At 50.4% G+C, this 20772-nt stretch overlaps 2 protein-coding genes across 3 annotated transcripts in view; both read right to left on the reverse strand.

The window, feature by feature from the left end:
• Positions 1-5825: 5825 nt before the first annotated feature.
• Positions 5826-9700, reverse strand: LOC122730573 (mas-related G-protein coupled receptor member A-like). Its single transcript, XM_043969744.1, has 2 exons — positions 9653-9700; positions 5826-6960 (listed from the first exon to the last, which is right to left on the reverse strand). Exon 2 carries the CDS (start codon positions 6914-6916, stop codon positions 5831-5833), a length of 1086 nt encoding a protein of 361 aa, XP_043825679.1. The 5' UTR covers positions 6917-6960; positions 9653-9700; the 3' UTR covers positions 5826-5830.
• Positions 9701-11329: 1629 nt separating this feature from the next.
• NADSYN1 (NAD synthetase 1) overlaps positions 11330-20772 on the reverse strand; it is a 30472-nt gene continuing 21029 nt past the window's right edge. Inside the window, exons 16-21 of one of the 2 annotated variants that reach the window (XM_043972795.1) lie at positions 16189-16295; positions 15792-15887; positions 15245-15314; positions 13825-13953; positions 12730-12906; positions 11330-11630 (exon numbers count right to left, since the gene is read on the reverse strand). In XM_043972795.1, the coding sequence (XP_043828730.1) occupies positions 11577-11630; positions 12730-12906; positions 13825-13953; positions 15245-15314; positions 15792-15887; positions 16189-16295 (633 nt within the window). In that variant the 3' untranslated portion in view covers positions 11330-11576. Of the gene's footprint in view, positions 11631-12729; positions 12907-13824; positions 13954-15244; positions 15315-15791; positions 15924-16188; positions 16296-20772 lie in introns of both variants that reach the window. The other variant, XM_043972794.1, reaches the window with a different exon arrangement.

A 20772-nucleotide genomic window follows, 5' to 3' on the forward strand; every position in this document is an offset into this window, starting at 1 on the left:
ATGTAACAAAGTGACCATTTGCGTCGACATTATCCTGAGGGCTTCTCGTAGAAGGTAGAATGGAAGAGGGAAAGGAATTAAGAATGTGGAGGACTAGGTGAGAGCTGGGGATCTGCCATTCCACTGGAAAGCTCCCGGCCCCAGTTCTGCTCCCTCCCTTACCTGGCTGTGAGCGAGGCAGCAGGTCAACTGAGAATGTGCAGTGGGGCAGAGAGCAGAACCAGGAGGTCACTGAGGCTCTTCCTGTTTCTCCTGTTCTGACCATAGGGCTCTAGTGTATTTATTCCTTCTTCTATCCATTATCCCCTTGGAATTTCCATCACACATTCAGACCCCTGTCACCACCACATTTCCCAAAGAGAACCCCGCCCTTCCCTGCCAGCCCATTCCCTCCGGGGCAGACTTGCCCTGAAGAGACTGGAGATACCTGGGGAGACCAACCTGGAAATGATGACTTCTCCTCTAACCATGGGCTGTCTGCAAAAGCCTCTGATTGGAAACTGAGGCCACAACAAGGGGTATCAAGGGTTTGGATGAGTGCTTGTGGTTTCCTGTGTAGCAATGCCATCCATTCAGGACTCAGGGTTCTTGAAAAGTGGTCCCTCAGGGGACTTATCCTCAGCATCTCTCTATGACGCTCTCCTCCCCTGCCTTGTGACTTGCCCCCTAAACCTACATGGTCACCCAGGCGAGGCATTGTCAGTTCTCAGACTACATTTCACCCATTTGTTCCAACTCAAGGCCCAGCTAATGACTAGGCTTTACCCATGAGCCCCTGGGTTTCTCTGAGAGCTTGACTTGGAAGGGAAGTTTGGGTTAGATGAGGGAAGACCCTCTTGAAAACCCAGATGAATGCTGGAAGCGTCTTCCATCTCCCAGAGGCTTCTTTAGTTTTCCAGTCCCCAACCTCTCATGCATCATTTGTTTTTTTAGTACTCGCACCCATCCATGATTCCTCCTGCTCCCATGCCATCAGGTGATATAACAACAAAATTAGAATAATCAGAACACATTGTGCACAGTTATCTGCTAATGAAATTAAAAACACAAAAGAAATAGAGGAATACCTTCAAAAATATAAAATACCCCAACTATTAGGAGACCAGACAGAGATATTAAATAACCCAATCCCAGAAAAGGAAGCAGATCCAGCTGTAAAGAAACTAGCAAAGAAAAAATTCCTGGTCCCAATGGATTTACAGGGAAATTCTATCGAAATTTTAGAGAACAATTAGTACATCAACACACCAAAAAAAAAAAAAAAGGCAAATGTAATAAAATGACCAAGATTAAGTGGGACTCAAATGAAGAAACAGGAGACAAATCCCCAAAACATTCCCACCATGGAGGGGGGGAGGTCCAAAGGTGTTACACAGTGCACACATTTTCAGACTTTTTCAATGTATTGGTCATCTATGCTGACCTTTTCCTCTCTCCAAAAAATTATGTTTTGTCATGTGGGATGGCTTTCTGGGAGGGGGAAGAGAGGGATACTTGAGATAACAAACAGAACATATCAATAAAAACACACTTTAAAACTTCAGTGGCCCCCTCTCGCCCCCAGGATCAAATACAAAGCCCCTCATAACTGGGCCTCCTCCCCTCCCAGTCTTGTCACACCTTCCTACCCAGGATGTACTTTGCGATGCTGGCTTTGCAGCTGTTTACCCTACATGGCGCTGAACTTACTGCCCCCCCCCCCCCCAGCTCCTAGGATTCTCTTCCTCCTCATTTCTTCTTCCTGCCTTTCCTGGCATCCTTCAAGTCCCAGATAAACTAGCACTTTGTACAAGAAGACCGCATCAATGCCTCTCAATGCTAGTGCCTTCCCTCTGCTGAGTATCTCCAGTTGATCCTACCTTTATCTTGCTTGGACACAACTGCAAGTTGGCTCCCTCATCTCGCTGAGTTCCTTCAGGGAAAAGACTTTCTTTTGCCTCTTTTTATCCCCATTGATTAGCCCTATGACTGGAACCAAGCTGGTGTTTAAAAAAGGCTTATTAGCTAATTGTATATTTGCTTTTGTCCCCCTCTATCTTTTTTTTTTTTTGGATTTTACATATATTTTGGAAAATAAAATTCTATTCAAACCCCTCTATCTTTAAAATAAATACCCCTCAGGGCAGCTAGGTGTGGCTCAGTGGATAAAGCACCAGCCCTGGATTCAGGAGGACCTGAATTCAAATATGACCTCAGGCACTTGACACTTACTAGCTGTGTGACCTTGGGCAAGTCACTTAACCCTCATTGCCCAACCAAAAAAAAGAAAAGAAAAAGAAAAAGAAATAAATAGCCTTCTATAAAAGTGAATACATGGTACACAGTTAAATGGAGCCAAGGTTCTAAGTCAGTGGGACCCCAAAATGGAAGGGAACAAAATTGATCGGGCCTGGAGAGTGTGGCAAATCACCGGTACTCCCCAATCCCCTCAGAGAACTGAAAAACTCTCAGAGGTCTGGGGTAGAAGGTAACTGTCCAGGCCCTCAGACAGTGGAAGTACAGTAAACAATGATCTGTGATGACTCTATCCTTTTGGAACAATCTTCTAGTCTGTTTAGATCCAGACAGATATGAATGCTGTAATGCGCTGTATTTGCTACCCTTCACACCTTTGAACATCTGTCCATTCAACTCATTGACTGGAGAACTACAAAAGTCAAAACTCACAGGCCTCAGAATAGATCATGAGGGCACAGCCCTGGAGAGCTGCTTCCAAACAAGTCTGTTAATGACTCCACCTTGATGCTGGCTTATCCACCAATTCTACATCTGTCTCTTCTCTCCTCTAGATCACACTGTCCCACAGGATTTTGGTTTCTACCCTGTGATTTCTCTAGAATCATAGACTCCTGGTCCTGTTTAATTCTCAAAGAACTAAATTAATGTGAGGCAAGATTTAATTTTTTATTCTCTTCTCAGAGGTTTCTAGGGTCAGCAGATCCCAATAGATGCTTCCTAGGGACTGATCTAAGTGATTTAACCTTATTTCCTACACAATGGATGTAGGAACTGTATTATGAAAATGAACCCAGTGAAATGCTAGATGCACTTAATAATATTTCAAATGAAATGGGGTGATTACATTTAAAAATTATATGGTACATAATAGATTTGCAGTTTCTCATGCAATTACCATTTTTATTATGGTATGTTATGAAAAGGTTTGGTTTATTCCATAAGTTAAAAATAAACTTTAAAAAAACTACATGGAAAAAATTAAAAATATTATTACTCCCATCACTACATTCATGGAGATGTATAGGTTGGTAGGAAACATCATCACTGGCTAAGAAGCCAGAGAATATTGCCTTGTAAAGTGCTTTGTAAACCCTAAAGCGCTCTCTCTCTCTCTCTCTTTCTCTCTCTCTCTTTATATATATATATATATATATATATATATACACACACACACACATACATACATACATAGACACACACTCACACTCATAGATATACTCACACACACACACACACACACACACAAACATAAACATGCTTCCATGGAACAAATTGTCTCATTTACTTTTCTCAGAATCAGGAAGACACGACTTTGAATCCTAACTCAGACAATCCCTGTGGGACCCTGGGAGGCCCCTTCACTTCTGTCTGCCTCAGCTTCACTGCCACTAAAGTAGGGATAATAGCAGCACCTGCCTGTCAAAGTGGTTGTGAGCACCACATGGGAGAATGTCTAGAAAGCTCTCTGTAAAGCTTAAAGCTTTAAGAAGAGTCTGCATGTGCTCCTTCACTGCTTTTCCTTAGCTTGATGCCTTGTTCTTGCCTGTCAGGGCTGTGTGGATCTTGACTCTGTCATCCCACAGGGTAGATGCCCTGGCCAGCTTTGGGTCACATGAAAGCCTGTGGTGGATGCCAGCCATGCCTGTAGTGATAATAATGTCAGAGCTGAGGTGGGGGCAGGGGTGGGGGTGCTGCAGTCTTCCCTCTCCACCCACTCTGTGCTCCTCCAGCCCAAAGCAGATGCTCCTGTTTGTCACTGGTTTCCTTTCTCCAAGCCTTCCTCCTTTTCTGGAGCTGAGAGGGTTCTAGAAAGACGCTGGATCAGGAAGAGCTCATCAGACTTAAGACAGAGAGAAAGGGATGATGTCACACAATCCTCAGGGAGGTCAGGCAGGATAAACCCAGAGCCACCTATGGAATTCTGCTGTGCCCCACTCCCCAGCAGTGGCATCTCACATCCACATGTCCATAAATCTACTTGTGCTTTTCATGACTTCAGAGTAAAACTTAACAGCTAGGATCCCCACACTCCCTTTGGGTCTCTCTTTCTATGCCCTCATGTGACTTCATGGCAAAAGACTGGGGATTAATCATGATTAATCATGAGAGGTACTAACTCCTTAGTGTAGACAGACCATATTCTAAAGAAGCGACCTGGGGCCATGGTGCCTTAGGCCAGCTGACTAGGCCAGCTTGGCTGGCTGGATGTCCTAATCAAGGGACCCGGCTCAAAGTGGCTATGCTGCCCACTTCCTTTGCCCCAGAAGAATGGGCTAAGCTCTTTGGGCAGTGGCTTTGCCCAGAAGGGAATTAGAATAATGGAAACTTTTGAGAGAACAGTGTGGGACCCCCTTACCTGAATAAAGAATAATCAGGGAAGTTGAGTTCATACCTGCAGTTCCAAGAGAACAACACCTTTGTTGCCACTGCATTTCCCAAACCTTTGGCTATTCCAGTCCTAGAGGGAGGAGGGCTCAGAGATATGACACAGACAGTTTGGAGAAAAGGCATTAGCCTTCTACAAGTATTCAAAATAATACATTTCTGGGAGGATGGTTCTTTTTCCATTTGCTAAAAGAAAACATTACTACTGGAGATATTTTTTGGAGTTTTATTGGAATTTTACTTTTTTTACTTTAAAATTGCAAAATACATGGTATTTGGGAAAAGTTTTGCTAATTAATGATGCCTAGTAGTGTCTCTATAATTGTATTATGCCATAGAAGCATCAAGAGCTGTTTAAGAAGACTAGATAGTGGTCCTCCAAGTGCATGAACATCACTATAGCCACAGGATCTTGTGGATTAGCAAATTTAAATTGAACGCTTATGCAAACCAAGGAACTGCATTTTGAACCTGAGATGGCCTGTGGTAGTCAAGGTGCTGTCAGACCATGTTAAGAAGAAATTACTTTTATAGCGCATACATTATGGTGGTTTGATATCGTTTTCTGATATTCTAGCTAAATCCATGATATTGAATAGCGCATCAGGTTGGCATAAGGAGATAAGTTCTAGTCTAGACTGACACTATCAGGTCACTTAACTGATTTTCGTTTCCTTATCTGTTAAGTGAGATAAGCCTTGCTCTACCAACCCTATAAGGTTGTTGGGAAGGTAAGAAAGAAACCAGCATTTATTAAGTGTCTACTATATGCAAGGCAACACTGAGAGCTTTACAAATATTACAAATATTGACATCTCATTTCACCTTCACAACAGCCTTCAATAACTTCAAAGTTATCTCCCAGAATTTTGATTTGCAATACAACTAACATTTCATTTGTGTTGTGCTTACTTTGTCTTTCTCTCGTAGGACTGTGGTTTTAAAGAAATAATTGTGTTGTCTTCATCTTTTTAGAGTGCTTTCACATCTATTATCTGATTTGATCCAGGTAGCACGTCAGATAGAGCACTGAACCTAAAGTTAGGAAAACCTGAGTTCAAATCCAGCCTCAGATGCTTCCTAGCTGTGTGACCCCCAGGAAGTGACTGCCTTGGTTTGCCTCAGTTTCTTCATCTGTAAGATGGGGATAAGAATAACACCTACACCTAAAGGATCTCATAGTCTAATGATGATTTTGCCAATGTTATTATTTCTCTACATCTCTTTGTTCCCCTTTGGCAATCTCAAGCTGAAACTTCTGTGATCTCTGTGAAGTCTCTCCCCTCTCCCGAAGCTCCGCCTCATCCATCAGGGCCCTCTGGAGAACCACTTTGAGGGGCTCCCGAGATTTCTGCCGCCTAAAGCTCCCCACAAAGAAGTAAATGAATGGATTGATGCCACTATTCACACAGGAGAGTATATCAATGATGAAATACGGAAGGTACCAGCCCCTGAGGGAAATGTGCTTCCACCAGGACAAAAGAAACCAATAAATGCTGAAGGGAAGACCCAGGAGGAGAAATGTGAACACCGTGGACAAAATGGCAACGTAGATCTTTGGAGACTGACGTTTCTGGGCGCTGCCTTGGACCCTGAGGAAGAGAGTCAAAGCGGACAGGCACATCAGAGACAACAGGGAGAAAACCAGCACGGCGCCAGCTATGGTGAAGTCGTAGCAAGCCTGCTCACTGCACTCTCTGTACAGGAAGCCACAACTGTGTCCAGTCAGCACACTGAGCAGCACGGACTCGGTCCAGAGCAGGGCACACACCAGCGTGGAGGCGTGCCTGGGGCGCTGGCCTCGGTACCAGACGGGGAAGAGGACTGAGAGACAACGCTCGGTGCTGATGGCCGCCAGCAGGCTCAGATCCATGGTGTAGGAGGAGAACGTGAGAGGCACGAGCACTTTGAGCGTAGGAAAGGAGGAATATAAAGACCAGGAGACATGAAAGTGAGCGGAGGAAGACAAAGTGTCATAAGAATCTTTGAAAATGTCCACCGTAGTATAAAACACCTGGCAGCAAAGGAACAGGGCGTCGGCCCCAGCCCTGTTGAGGATGTAGACGGAGAAGGGGTTCCTCTTGATGCGGAAGCCCAGGAGCCAGAGGACGATCCCATTGCCCACCAACCCAACCAGGCTCATAAGTACAGTGAGGTAGGGAATGATAATGGGCAGTGACTTTGCATCAGTTCTGTCCCCTTGACTTGGTGCTACAATAGTCCCATTTCTCTGTGTCTCGTTCACATCATCTAGTTCCCAGGAACACAGCATGGAAGTCTGGTCCATGGTCATTGGATGTGGCCTCAGGAAGGATCTGCTGTCTCCCGGGGACACACCTGTGAACAGAACAGAATAACATGGAAAGACACAAGGAACCTAATATCACCCAGACCACAGTAGGCACAAGAAGGAGAGTGTGGACACTTGTTATGTGCAGGGGAGCCTGTGGCCCCTGGACTCTCCCCCTGGACTCTGCTTCCACTGAACAGTGGTGTGGTAGACATTATGAAGACCTTTTTGTCCCAGGAGTGGAGTGCAGCATTCTCCAACAAAGAAGACTACCAGGGGCAGAAGTGACTTTTTTTCTTCCTTTTCTCTTCCTCTATCTCTCATTTCCCATTCTTGCAGATGCTGGGTCAGGCCAACAATACAATTTGACAGGGATGTATACAATTTATGGACACCATGCTAGGTCCAAGAATAGGAAGACAAGAACAAAAAATAGTCTTGGGGTATGCAACATGAACAGATAATGTGGGATAAGTAATAAGTACAAAATAATTTGAGAAAGGGAGATTTGGCTAACAGGGAGGTGGGTCAGTAAAGGCTTCTCATAAGAGGTTGAGCCTGGGATGGAGCTCAGTATTCTCAGATACTGATGTGAGGGAGAAGTGAATGACAGGCTTGGTACAGTGTAGGCAAAAACTCCGAGGCAAGAACTGCCTTCAGCCCTGGAATTCACACGTAGGAAGTACCCAACACCAAGGCCTCTCCCTGGGATTGGAAGCCAAAGTCTCCACCCAAGGAGGGCACTCCTTCCTCTCCGGGCTGTACTTGAGACTTTCTCTGTCAAGCCTACACGCTGAACACCTAGTTTAGTTTGTTTTTTTAATATTTTCTTCTCCCATAAGAAGTTGAGCTCTGGGGGCAGCTAGGTGGCGCCGTAGATAAAGCACCAGCCCTAGATTCAGGAGGACCTGAGTTCCAATCCGACCTCAGACACTTGACACTTATTAGCTGTATGACCCTGGGCAAGTCACTTAACCCTCTTTGCCCAGGAAAAAAAAAGAAGCTCCCTCCCTGAGGACAAGAAGGATCTTTCTTGTATTTGTGCTCCTACCACTTTAACCCAGTACCTGACACATTCTTGTTCATTGGTGTCTGACTCTGAGACCCGTGGACCATAGCTTGCCAATACATGTCCATGGAAGTTTTCTTGGCAAAGATACTGGAGTGCTTTGCCATTTCCTTCTCCAGTTCATTTTACAGAGGAGGAAACTGAAGCAAGCAGGGTGAAGAGACTTGTCCAGGGTCACACAGGAAGTGTCTGAGGCTGGATTTTACTCAGGAAGATGAGTCTTCCTGACTCTGGGCCCAAATCCACTGTGCCTCCTACTGTGAGATTAGTAAGGCTGGCGTCATGACCATCTGACTTCTCATCACATCTTAGTCAGAGTCTGTTACTAGAAATTGGCAGGCCAAACCCCATAGGAGGAAGGGGAGGAAGGGGAGGAAGGGGAGGAATTTTTGTAGCTTTAATGAGCAAAAGGGTGGGTTGGGCACCTCAGCCATGGGACTGAGAGGCTCGGGTCATATTACGTAAGAATTGGGAGCCCCAGTTGCAAAAGCTCCTGCTAGGAGTGCAGATGCCAACACTTGCTGTGGGCAAAAAGCCCAGGGGAGGGCGTGTCAAGGCCAGGGTCACGCGGCCACCCCAAGTCCTAGAGAACAGAATCACCTGTGGACAGGACAGGCCTAGAGACCCCCTCACAGAGAGATGTCCTGGGCCTGAGGTCCAGTCTTCTCTGGGAAGCGGCCCAGGCCTGGGCCTCTCCAGCCAACAAGACAAGCCTGGGCTCACATTTAATCAATGCAAGACGGTCTGAGGCAAAGGGTCAAAGGACCCTCTTTGCTATCCCCAGGGGCAGGAAATCCTAAGACTGCATGCACACACCCCCCACCACACACACACACACACACACACACACACATACACACACACACCACTCACATACATGCGCACCCCCCCAACACACACACACACCCAACACACACACATACACACACACGCATACACACACCACCTCCCCACCACACACACCCCCCCACCACACACACACACATACACACACCACCCCACCAACACACACCCCCCACCACACACACACACACACACACTACTTCCCCCTATCACACACACACACACACACACACACACTACTTCCCCCTATCACACACACACACACCACCTCCCCACCACACACACATACACACACCATCTCCCTCCCCCACACTTACCCCCCACCCCCACATCAAAGTCCCCTGCACTGCCTCCAGGGGTGTGTGCTGGTGATGGTGATACCTGGTCACACCCCTCAACACAGAGGGGCAAGCTTCCCCTTGGGTAATGTGGGGCAGGGGAGGAGGAGAGATATTTCAGAGAGAACTGAGGTGACAAAGGGCTGCCAAGGAAGCACCAGGGGACTGTGAGTTGATGACCCAAGCCCTAGGCCAGTTCTCGGCCCCTCCGGGGGGTTTTCCTGGGCTTACTGCCAAAGCGAAGGGCCCCGCCCCCTGTAGATGCAGGAGGACCAGGGAAAGGATGGCCGGAGCCGAGGAAAGATAAGGGTCCTGCAGTGGCCCGGAGGAGCAGACCCGGGCCTGCAGCACTCCCGCTGCTCCAGCCCCACCCCAGAGTCAGCCTGGATAACAAAGGTATTTCCAGAAAACGAGGAAGGACAAAAAGAGCAAACCCATCAGCGCCCTGCCTCTTCGAGCGAGTGGGGGCAGGGTCTTCCAGGCTCCCACCTGGGCCTCTCGGAGCCCACAGGCCTCCCCAGGGCTCACAGCAGAGGGTCTAGGCCAAGTTGTGCAATGGGTGCAGAGAGCTCCCCGCCCCCTCCATGTGCTGCTCAGCCTCCCGACTAGGGGCGGCTGGGCTGGGGAGGAGCCTCTGAAGGGAAGGGCACCCGTCCAGTGCGGGCGCCTTGAGGCTTACGTACACACGTCGGTGTCTGCCCACGTAGGACTGTATCACAGCCGATGGCTGTAGCCACTAGTCCCATCCTCCAAACAACCCGGTGTGATACCTGCTGTTAACGGCCCCATTTCACAGAGGAGGGAACTGAGTCTATGGGACGGAGGTTAGCCCAGGACTCCAAGGTGTGATGTCCCCAACCCCACCAAAACAAATAAACAAAAAATAAGAGTTGATTTAAGGGTTAGCTTAGTGCAGCTTATTATCAATAAACACTGATAATTGTGGGCTGGGAGAGAGAAGCCGGACACTGAGGGAGCCAAGCCAGCTGTCCTGTTTTCTGTGCTGGACAGTGGCTAGTCTTGGCTTGAGACTTCTTCAGAATGGTCACTGTTCACTGTCCTGACGCCCAGGGTTACCAGGGGAGTCCCCACCAGGAACAGGTCAGGGTCCCAGACCACCTGTTCTCATGGTGGGGAAGGCGCATCTAAGATCCCCCTTCCCCCACCCCAGCCTGGATGATCCATCCGGAGTCCAGAGATGCAGGAAAGACCCCAATAGGATGGGAAGTCACTGGGGGAAACGGCTGAGGAGATCCCAAGTAGGCTTTGGCATCAGTCAGATGTGTAAGGATCCTCTGGGACCCTTAGACCCCTGTGGGGAGGGGTTACGACTCACTCTGAAGCCCGCTCTGGGCTGACCATTAGCTCAGCCTCCATCCTGGGACTGGGGCATTCCGGACCTCTCTGGGGGTGGGGGGAGCCAGGCTGAATGAGTGTCTCTGGCCTGGCCAAGCACATGCCTGCCACCCCTGGTTGCTGAGCCCCCCAAAGGCTCTCCCCTCTCCCGACTGTTTATAGGAGACTCCCTCCATTTCAGGGATAATGAGAAAAACGAACTTACTGAGGGACCTTCGGGCAGCCGTGGAAAGCGGGTTCTGGGGTCTGGGGTCTGGGCTGTGGGCGTGCCCAGGTGCTCTCGGTCTGGGAGGCAGCGATGGGGAAGAGGATGCTCGCATCCTTTAAATCCCCTCTATCCCATGGCTCACCCGGAAGGAAAGGCCCAAATGAGCTTTGGGGAGTCCCCCGCCCCCTAATGCTCTCCAAGACCAGACCAGGGCTGGGCAGCTTCCTGGGCTGAGGGGGAGCGGCAGGGAATGGTCCATTACCTCCTCCCCAGAACACTTAGAGGCCTCCCCGGGGGTGCTCAGGAGAGCGAGCCCAAGGCGGGGGCTCAGCAGCCCATGTTGGCCGCACTCACAAAGCGCTGCTCCTGCATTAGCAACTCCCTGTCCCTCCTCTTCTGATGGCTCAGGTTCCCAGGAAGGTGTTAGGGGTTTCCTGTCGGCTGAGTGCTCAGGGGCCTCCTAGCATCCTGCCGGCCAAGTTGCCGCTATCATCACTGAAGTGTTCAGCCTCCCCGAGGGAGGGATGTGGGAACCCTGAGTGCTCAGCTGGGAAGCAGGGGCCGCCCTCGGGACCCAGGAAAGCACCCGTGGATTTCAGAGCAACGGTCAACATGTATTTTTATTTTAAACAGTTTTGTAAATCAGAACCCACCAACGCCAGTGCAGCCAGACCCGGGGTCACACCAATGAGTGTAATCTTTATATGGAGGGAGGGAGAGAGAGAGAGAGAGAGAGAGAGAGAGAGAGAGAGAGAGAGAGAGAGAGAGAGAGAGAGACACACACACACACACACACACACACACACACACACACACGCGGAAGAAAGCGGGGCGGGGAAGGTGCGCCCATCAGTCCAGATCATCAAAGTCCTGGTCCCCTTCAGCACCTTCAAGCTTCAACACCTGGAAGGGAGATGGGGTGGGGGGTGGACCAGCAGAAACAGTGTCAGCTTCTGCTTGAGCTCAGAGGGGGAGACCCCCCGCCCCCCACAGGCCCGTCGAAGAGTCTGGGGAAGCCTAGGGCCCAAGAATGCAGGGAGGAATTCCAGCTGATGCTCCATGTTATCTCATGACCCCAAATGACCCAGCAGCACCGGGGCTCGGAGGCAGGCCTGCACTGCCACAGCCAGGACACGTGGAGGACCCACATGGAGGACCCCAGACCCAGGCCTCTCCTCCCTCGACCACGCTTTCTGGAACAGAGATCACTGCTGCCCTCCCTGGCCCATCCCTCACACAGCCAATAAAACCATCTTTCTAAGACAAGAGGGAACCCCATCACTCTCCTGTTCTAGAGCCACGAGTGGCTCCCCATTCCTCCAGGACGACCCTCAAGCTCCTAGGCCCAGCACTCAAAGCTCCCCACTCTGCACCTCCTTCCCTATGGCTCTCAGGCATTCTGCATCTCAGGGACATTTGGGGGGGCTCACTGTCCTCCCCCTGAAACTCCCTAATTATGTGACCAAACAGTTGCACCCGCCTTTCAGGGTGACTGAGGGAGCCGACAGACACTATCTTTAAAGGTGAGCCAGTGCTGTTATGCACGGTGAGATGAAACCCAGGCCTGCAGACACCAATGCTAAGCTACAAAGACACCGAGGGGACCCCTGGGCCCCACAAGGTCATAAGCCACACACTCTGGGGATACCCTGCCCAGTGCCTGGGCCAAGATCGGGGGAAGGAGGAAGATGGACCAGGAGTTCCCACATTCTCACAAGAGCTGGAGCCCCCAGATCCCATGAGGGGGAGGGGACCCTGGGCAAAACGTCACTTCTGCCCTGAGAGCGTCCGTTGTGCCCAACGAGGCTGGCATCAGCCCCTTTCTCTCCAGCTCCTTGGGGGCTTCAGAGAGTCTTCCAGAAAAGCGCTGGAAGACCTGCGAGGCCAGTGATTGTCAGCCTTGTCCCCTCATCTGCAGGACGTCCGGCATCCTACAAGACCGGTCCATCGCTCCCAGGGGTGCCTGCCTTCTCAATGCCCAGCCCTCAGCCTGGCACCTCACCTGGTGGTCGATGCAGCGGAATTGCCAGGGCCAGTTGGACTGGTAGAGGAAGGGCCTCAGGTCGAACCTGTTGTCGTCAGGGCTGTAGTTCTCGGCGTGGTAGGAGGGTGTGAGGGTGGTCATCTTGTGCCTGTTCAGCGAGTACATCCGGAAGAAGTATTTCACCTTCTCGGCCACCTGAGGACAAAGCAGGAGAGGGGCTGGCTCTGAGGGAGGCCTGGGGGACCCTCAGTGGTCCGGGTGACTCACCAGAGTTTAATGTACAGTCACCGCGCCCACAGCCACGACAATGCCAGGGCACGACTGGTTGGGGCAGACGCCCTGCGTCCAAGGCAAGTCTGAACTACCCAGGCCTGATTTCTACCCAGCTTGGTCTGAAGGCCCTGTCTCACTGGGGGCCGGGGACAAGCACAACATTTGTCATTGTGCCCTGGATACAATGGGCACGTGACAAACGTCATGGAGCAGGGGGCTGTGGAGAATGTCCTTTAAGCAAACTGGGGTCCTCATAAGCCACGGTGGAAGTGGCCTACGCCAGCGTCATCACTATGAGCCTCAGGGCCCACCCTCGCCCCAGTCCTGCTTCCATTAGAAGGGCCTGGGGTTCTGGGGGCTCCACTGACCATCCCAACCCCTCTGTGGGACTGAATCAAGCCCAGAAGGGCGTCCGCCGTTAATTCCCGCCTGCCTCTAGCTTGCTGTGTATGGACGTGCACCCGCTCCCCCACTGGACCATAAGCTCCTGCGGGGCAGGGACTGTCCACTCAGTGCCTAGCGCACAGTAGGACCGGGTAGCGGCTGAGAGAGGGGATGGCCAGGAAAGGAGTCCCAAGACAAGGGGGCCTCTGACCAGTGGCTGACCATCTGCAGACACCAACACCATTGGCTGTCTCGAGCTCCGAATATGTGGAGTCAAAGGCTCTTTGTGGGCCTGTCGGCTGCCCCGGCCTCAGAACGCTTCCTAACGGGCTCCCGGGGACTGCGACTGATGCCAGCCACGCTCAGCCACAGCAAGCGGGGGAAGTGGCCTCTTGTCCCCGTGGCCTGTCTGAAAGTGACTCCAGTGCCCCGGGGGGGGTGGCGGGGGGCACGCACCTCTCTCGGGGTGTAGATCTCCTTCCACATATTGATGAGCTTGCAGAACATGCTGTAGGGCCCTGCCTTCCCAACCTTCCTCAGTCTCCCCAAGACAGACAGCTCCTTGTACGTCATGCCCATGTCTTCCTGCAGAAACAAGGAGCCCCCAGAGCATTAGGAGGTCCCCCACGCCAGGGGAAGGAGGCCTTCATCAAATCCTGCCTCCTGCCCTCACAGGCCCTCCCCGTGCCACGGAGCTGGGCGCAAGACAAAGCCGGAAGTCTGCCAAGACTGCCTCCCGGCGAGGTGACCCCTCTGAGAAGCCAAGAGGCCGCGACAAGCCCTGGGTCTGAGCCTGGCTTTGCCAACTCATGGCTGTGTGACTTCCGCCTTTATTCTCTACACCTCAATCTCCTTATCTGTGAAATGGGCTAACGGCCACTCCTCCTACCTCTGAGGCTCAAATGGGACGAGAGATGTCACCCCATGGGGAACAATGTGAACACGGATGGGAAACGCGACCCCAAGGGGTGAAGGCCGACCTTGGCCGCGACCCAGAACCCAAATGAGGGCAGTCTGAGCCCAGGGAGTAGTGGGCAGGGGCTCGACCACGCCCTGGATGAGGCCCACCCAGGGAGACGGGAAATAGGGCGAAGAGGGGACGCCAAGCTCGGGGTCGGCCCTGGAAGGACGAGCCAGCTGGGAGGGATGGAGGGGAACAAAGTGGGGCGCCTGGAGCCCGGCACCAGGACTCAGAGGCCACGGAGCCCCAGAGGGGTAGGCGACCGGCCGGGGGTCACACGGGTGCCTTCCAATTCAGGCCCTCCAAGTCCTTATCCAGGGCCCTCCTGAGGACTCTAAGTGGGTCCTGGGGGAGGGGCCGGGAAGGGAAGGGAGACCCCGGCAGCACCGGCCACCCCCCAAGCAGCCCATTTTCATGAAGCTTTACTCAAGAAGCATTGGGAACCTATTTTACTGATGGAGAAACTGAGTCTCAGCCAAGTTCAGCCATTGTTTTAGGGCCGCGCAGTCAGGAAGCCCCGGGACAAGCCGCGCTCATTCAGCACCGAAGACGTGAGGGGTGACAATGACGACAACAACGTGTCCGCGGTCTGCCGAGTGCTCTACACATGTGGCCTCATTTGAGCCACACAATAGTCCTGTGAAGTGGGTGCTAGGACGGCCCCCCTTTTACAGAGGAAACTGAGGCAGACGGCGTTTCAGCGGCGTGCCGCTAGTGTCTGAGGCAGAGTTCGAACTTGGGGCTTCCTGTCTCCAAGGCCATCTCTGTACCAAAGCCAGGCCTCTCCCGACTCCACTGCCCAGCAGATGGCTCTGGCCCCCCGGAGGCCCCCCAGCCTCCCTGCAAACAGGAAGCCGGCAGCAGACACCTGACCCCTGTGCTAGAGGAAGGCCCGAGGGTCTGCCAGAGCCCTACCTCATCGGTCTGGGTCACCTGTCCTTCGGCCAAGGGCTCCAGCTCGGCAGTGGCCGGGGCGGACACGATGCTGCAAGACAAGGATGCAGGCGTGAGGGCCTCTGGCTGCCGCCTCCCACCAGGGCAGAGGCCCCCAGACATTCTGCAAGGACCCGAGGACACAAGGACTGGAGGGGGCCTGCCCCCCGGGTTCTACAGGCACAGGACAGAGGGAACGCTATGTCATGTCAAGAATGAGGCTTCAGGGGGCAGCTAGGTGGCGCAGTGGATAGAGCACTGGCCCTGGAGTCAGGAGGACCTGAGTTCAAATCCAGCCTCAGACTCTTGACACTTACTAGCTGTGTGACCCTGGACAAGTCACTTAACCCCAATTGTCTCACTAAAAAAAAAAAAAAAGAATGAGGAGGGGGCTAAGGATCAGGGGAGGACTCCTGGAGGAGGCGGGGCCTGAGCTGGGATTCCAACAGCCCAAGCACCCCCCAGGTGTGTGTGTGTGTGGGGGGCAGATCTGGAGGCCGGGCAGAGGCCCCCATGCCTGCACACTCACCTCCGCAGGGAGTTGAGGTGGAAGCGTTCTATGCAGTACTGGATGAAGGTCCTGAGGTCGGTCTTGCTGAGGCCACCAATGGGGTTGATGTCAGCGCTAGAACAATCGTACTTGGTCAGGTAACCCCGGAGGCTGAGGGCAAAGACCAGACTCATTTTGGGGAGTGGAAGGAGGCTGTGTGCTCAGGTTGGGGCGAGGGGGGGGGCAGGGGAGGGTAGGGGGCTGCAGGCCCAGGCAGGGGGTGGGCGGTATGCTGCAGGCCCGGGGAGAGGTGGGGGCAGCAGGCCTCATCCAGAGGGATGGAGAAGCCTCCCTGGCCCAATCTCCCGTTCCCCGAGCCTGCCTCTCCATGACTCCCTCCCTCCCACAACGGCAGGCCTCAGACTCTGGCCCGTACCTTTCATCCACGTTGGTGGAGCCAAGCACCAGGAGCCCCCCTCGCATGCCCCGGGACCAAAAGCTCAGCTGAGCAAAGAGATAGGCAAAGACCATCCTGACTCTCGCCTACAAAATAAGGGAAAATTGGAGGGGAAATAACGGCCTGTGAGAAAACGCAGCTGTGCTCAAAAAGGGGGCGGGGAGGGGGAGGCAAATGCCCCCACAATTAGACGTCAGAGAAGCTGGGGTGCCCGTGGGTGCCCTAGAACTACTGCCCAGACTTGGAGAAGCAAAGGGGTGCAGGGGGCAGACAAGTGGATGATGGGCATATCCTGTCCTTTTTACATGACAACGTCTTCTCTCCTTGGGCACTGCCCCGCCCCGGGGCAGGCCCCCATCACCAGCAGGGTCTGCCTGCCCCACGTCTCTCTCTGCTCCAGAGCCCCGTGCCCACTTTCTAGACCTGCCTCGCCATCTGCAAAGTGGAAGGGCCAAACACCATGGCTTCTGAAGCTACTCCATGCCTTCCACCTCTAGCGCCCATCAGCCCACGGCCACCGTCACTGTTGTTGTCAGTGGTGTTAAGTGCTACTTCCAATGATAACAGTAATAAGGGGTGCCCTCCCTCCTGTCAGCCAGTCAATAAACCCTCCTTGGCTCTGACCACTGACTGCCCTGGCCTCCTCCAAGCTCCAGCTAAAATCTCACCTCCAGGAAGCCTTTTCTGATCCCCCTTAATGCCAGTAAAAGGGCCTCCCTCTATTGATTACTTCCACTTTATCCTGTCAATAGCATGTAGAGACGTGGTGATCACCACTTTAAGAAGGAGTTAAAAGTCAAGAAATAGGCTGGGAAAATGAGAAAGCAGAAACAAATGCTGACCCTGGAAAGTTTCTGTGGTGACAAGGAAGATCAAAATACACCCTCAGAAGAAGATAACAAAGTCAAAGCTCCTACATCCAAAGCTTCCAAGAAAAATATGAATTGGTTTCAGGCCATAGAAGTGCTCAAAAAGGACCATGGGGGCAGCTAGGTGGCACAGTGGATAAAGCACTGGCCCTGGATTCAGGGGGACCTGAGTTCAAATCCAGCCTCAGACACTTGACACTTACTAGCTGTGTGACCCTGGGCAAATCACTTAACCCTCATTGCCTGCCCCCCCCCAAAAGAAAAGGACTATGAAAAGAAAGTAAGAGAAGTAAAGAAAAGAATGGGAAGAGAAATGAGAGTGATGCAAGAGAATCATGAAAAAAAAGTCAACAGTTTGAAAAGTCAAACTGGCCACATGGAAAAGGAGGTATAAAAGCCCTCTGAAGAAAATAATTCCTTAAAAATTAGGATTGAGCAAATGGAAGCTAATGACCATGAGAAATCAAGACACAATAAAGCAATAATAAAAGAAAGAAAAAAAATAGAAGGCAATGGGAAATAACCCCTTGGAAAAACAACTGACCTGAAAAATAGATCTAGGAGAGATAATATGAAAATTATCGGACTACTTGAAAGCCATGATCAAAAAAAGAGCCTAGACACCATCTTCCAAAAATCTATCAGGGAAAACTGCCCTGGTATTCTAGAAGCAGAAGCTAAAATGGAAATTGAAAGAACCCACACATCACCTCCTGAGAGAGATCCCAAAAGGAAAACTCCCAGGAATATTATAGCCAAATTCCAGAGCTCCCAGGTCAAGGAGAAAACATTGCAAGCGGTCAAAAAGAAAGAATTCAAATATGGTGGAATGACAGTCAGTATAATACAAGATCTAGCAGCTTCTGCATTAAAGGATTGGAGGGCCTGGAATATGCTATTCTAGTGGGCAAAGGAACTGGGATTATAACCAAGAATCGCCTAACCAGCTAAAATGAGTATAATCCTTCAGGGAAAAGAAATGTGAATTCAATGAAAGGGAGGACTTTCAGGCATTCTTGATGAAAAGACCTGAGATGAATAGAAAATATGACTTTCAAATACAAGACCCTAGAGAAGCTTAAAAAGGTAAACATGAAAAAGATATCATGGGGGATATTAAAAGGTGAAACTGTTTACATTTCTACATGGGAAGATTATACTTGTAACTCATAAGAACTTTCTCATTATCAGAGCAGCTGGGTGGACTATATGTAGATAGAGGCCACAGGTCTGAGTTGAATATGAAGGGATGATATCTTTAAAAAAATAAAATTATGGGGTGAGAGGAATGCACTGAGAGAAATGGAAAGGGAGAGATGGAATGGGGTAAAGTATCTCACATAAAAGAAGCAAGAAAAAGCTTATGGAGTGGAGGGGAAGACAGGCGAGGTGTTGTGGAGTGAGTGAGCCTTACTCTCGTCAGAACTGTCTCAAAGAGGGAATAACATACACATTCCATTGGGTATGGTAATATATCTTACCCTGCAGGAAAGTAGGAGTGGAAGGGGATGGAGGGAGGGGGTGAAAGAAGGGAGGGCAGATTGGGGAAGGGGGCAGTCAGAAGCAAAACACTTGGGTTTTTTTAGAAGTAAAACACTTTTGAGGAGGAATAGGGTGAAAAAAGATAGAAAATAGAGTAAATGTCATGGGGAGGGAATAGAATGGAAGGAAACATAGCAGTAATAACTGGGGGGAAAAATTTGAAGCAAGTTTGTCTGACAGGCCTCAGTTCTCAAACACAAAGAAAACTGAGTCAAATTAGTTAAAATAAGAGCCATTCCCCAAATGATAAATGATCAAAAGATATGAAGAGTTTTCAGATAAAATAATCAAAGCTACCTATAACCATATAAAAATCTCTGGTTCACTACTGATTAGAGAGATGTAGGTTGGAACAATTCTGGGGTGCTACATCATACCTATTGGATTGGATAACAGGATAGCAGAGGAAAATGACAAATGTGGGGGACAGGGGGAGAATGAAACATTAATACACTCTTGGTAAAGTTGTGGACTGGTTCGGGCATTCTATGGAGCAAGTTAGGGCTGTGGTCAAGGGGCTATTCAACCATGGATGTTCTTTGGCCTAGTAGTACCATTGCCAGGGGGGTATCCAGGGGGAGATAAAAAAAAAAAGTTGAATTCAAAATTGAGCAGATGCCCATCGCCTGGGGAGCGGCTGAAGGGTTGTGGGATGAGATTGTGATGCAACAATGTTGTGCTGTGGGAGACGATGAGCAGGATACTATTGGAGAGGCCTGGGGGGACCTGCATGAGCAGATGCAGAATGAAATGTACCGTATACAAAACAACAGCAATAGTGTAAGATGATCAGCTGGGAATGACTTGGTTGTTTTTAGCGGTACAAAGATCCAAGACAACTCTGAAAGACTTATGAGGGACGCAGTCCATCTCCAGAGAAGGAGCTGGTGGTATCTGAATATAGATTGAAGCATAATGTTTTTTAGTTCCTTTCTCTAAAGTTTTTTTGTCTGTTTGCTTTCACAACCTGACTGATATGGAGGTGTTTTGCATGACTACACATGTATAATTTATATTGAAATACTTGAGTTCTTAAGGGGGGGGTGGGGAGGGAGGGAGGAAGAGAATTCGGAACACAATGTTTTAAAAATCAGGGGCAGGGGCAGCTAGATGGCGCAGTGGATAGAGCACCGGCCCTGGAGTCAGGAGTACCTGAGTTCAAATCCGGCCTCAGACACTTAACACTTACTAGCTGTGTGACCCTGGGCAAGTCACTTAACCCCCGATTGCCTCACTTAAAAAAAAAAAAATCAGGGGCAGCGGGGGTGGCTGGGTGGCGCAGTGGATAAAGCACCAGACCTGGATTCAGGAGTACCTGAATTCAAATCTGGCCTCAGACACATGATACTTACTAGCTGTGTGACCCTGGGCAAGTCACTTAACCCCCATTGCCCCGCAAAAAAAAATTAATTAATTAAATAAAATAAAAATCAGGGGCAGCAGGAAACAGCTAGGTGGCACAGTGGATAAAGCACTGGCCTTGGATTCAGGAGGACCTGAGTTCAAATCTGGCCCCAGACACTTGACACTAGCTGTGTGACCCTGGACAAGTCACTTAACCCTCATTGCCCCCCCCACCCCCAAAACAAAACAAAACAAACAAAAACCCCAAACTTTTAAAAATCGATGTGAAAATGTGTTTTTACATGTAACTTTGGGGGAAAAAATGAAATTCTAAAAGAAACATGGTGATCAATCAATCAATACACACTAAGCACCTTCTATGTGCCAGGCATTGTGCTCACCTGGATGTCATATTAGATTTGTATACCCAGCACTCAGCACACTGCCCACACACAGTAGGTGCTTAATAAGTATTTACTGAGTGACTATTGTCTCCTCAATCAGACTGTGAGCTCCTCAAGGGCAGGAATTGTCTTTTGCCTATTTTTTATGCCTGTCAATTAGCATAGATCCCGGCACTGATTGACAGTGTCATCACCTACTGTTTCTCTGATGCCTGGAGATTTACAAAGTCCATTCTTCATATCTACTCCACAAAACAGGCCCCCAGGGCCCTTGTGTGGACCAAGGGCTATGCTGTGGGTCAAGTGCTTTGACAACCTCCAAGAAGAGGGCAGTGTAAGCTCATGCATTATTCCTAGTGTCTGTTATTAAACAGGAGGAAACTGAGGCCGGTTTCTCAGAGAAG

This window comes from Dromiciops gliroides, chromosome 6 (assembly GCF_019393635.1).
Source record: "Dromiciops gliroides isolate mDroGli1 chromosome 6, mDroGli1.pri, whole genome shotgun sequence".
NCBI classification, from domain to species: Eukaryota; Metazoa; Chordata; class Mammalia; order Microbiotheria; family Microbiotheriidae; genus Dromiciops; species Dromiciops gliroides.